Source organism: Myotis davidii, unplaced genomic scaffold, assembly GCF_000327345.1.
Source record: "Myotis davidii unplaced genomic scaffold, ASM32734v1 scaffold150, whole genome shotgun sequence".
NCBI classification, from domain to species: domain Eukaryota; kingdom Metazoa; phylum Chordata; class Mammalia; order Chiroptera; family Vespertilionidae; genus Myotis; species Myotis davidii.
In genome coordinates, this window is record NW_006283437.1 from 371,237 (window position 1) to 371,848 (window position 612).

The 612-nt window shown below is 62.3% G+C and overlaps 1 protein-coding gene across 1 annotated transcript in view; it reads right to left on the minus strand.

The window, feature by feature from the left end:
* Positions 1-169: 169 nt before the first annotated feature.
* Positions 170-612, minus strand: part of SLC5A11 (solute carrier family 5 (sodium/inositol cotransporter), member 11) — a 49,788-nt gene continuing 49,345 nt past the window's right edge. The window contains exon 17 of the mRNA XM_006753628.2: positions 170-605. Coding sequence (XP_006753691.1) covers positions 431-605 — 175 coding nt within the window. The 3' untranslated portion in view covers positions 170-430. The remainder of the gene's footprint in view (positions 606-612) is intronic.

The window sequence follows — 612 nt, forward strand, 5'->3', positions numbered from 1 at the left end:
TCAAGGCCATATCAAGAAGCAAGTATCACTGAGAGAGCCCTCAGCCGGGGCAGCGAGAGCGGAGGGAGAGGCAGGTGCAGTCCACCCCGGGCACCTCGCACCTCGGCGGTGAGCGGGGAAAGGGCGCGGCCCAGCACCGGCCCAGGCCCAGGCGTGGCTGCTTCCGGCCAGAGGTCTCCTGCGGATTTGGCCGTTGCTGTCCCACGTGGGCAGGAAGAGGGAACAACCAGCTTTTGGAGACAAGGAAGCTTCTACACTGCTCTCCGGTTTCCAGCTCCCAACCTTCATGCCTCTTTAGAAGAAAAGCTAAATGTCCTGTTGAAAATGGCCCCCAAACAGCCTTGACGCCTCCTGGTAGACACACAAGCTTTATTCCCTTCATTAAAGGGCATTGGCAACGAGGTGAGGGCCGGGGCCTGTTCCGTCTGCACTAAGCAAAGTAGCCCCAGAGGAAGACGCCGCAGCCCATGCAGAGGACGAGGTTGATGTCCAGGAGGCCCTTCACCAGGGGGCGCTCTTCCAGGGACGCGATGGCGGGCTCCACGCTGCTCCGGGGCTCTGCCGGGCCCTTGTCGTCCATGCCACACAGCCACAGCAGGGCCCTCACCGCGC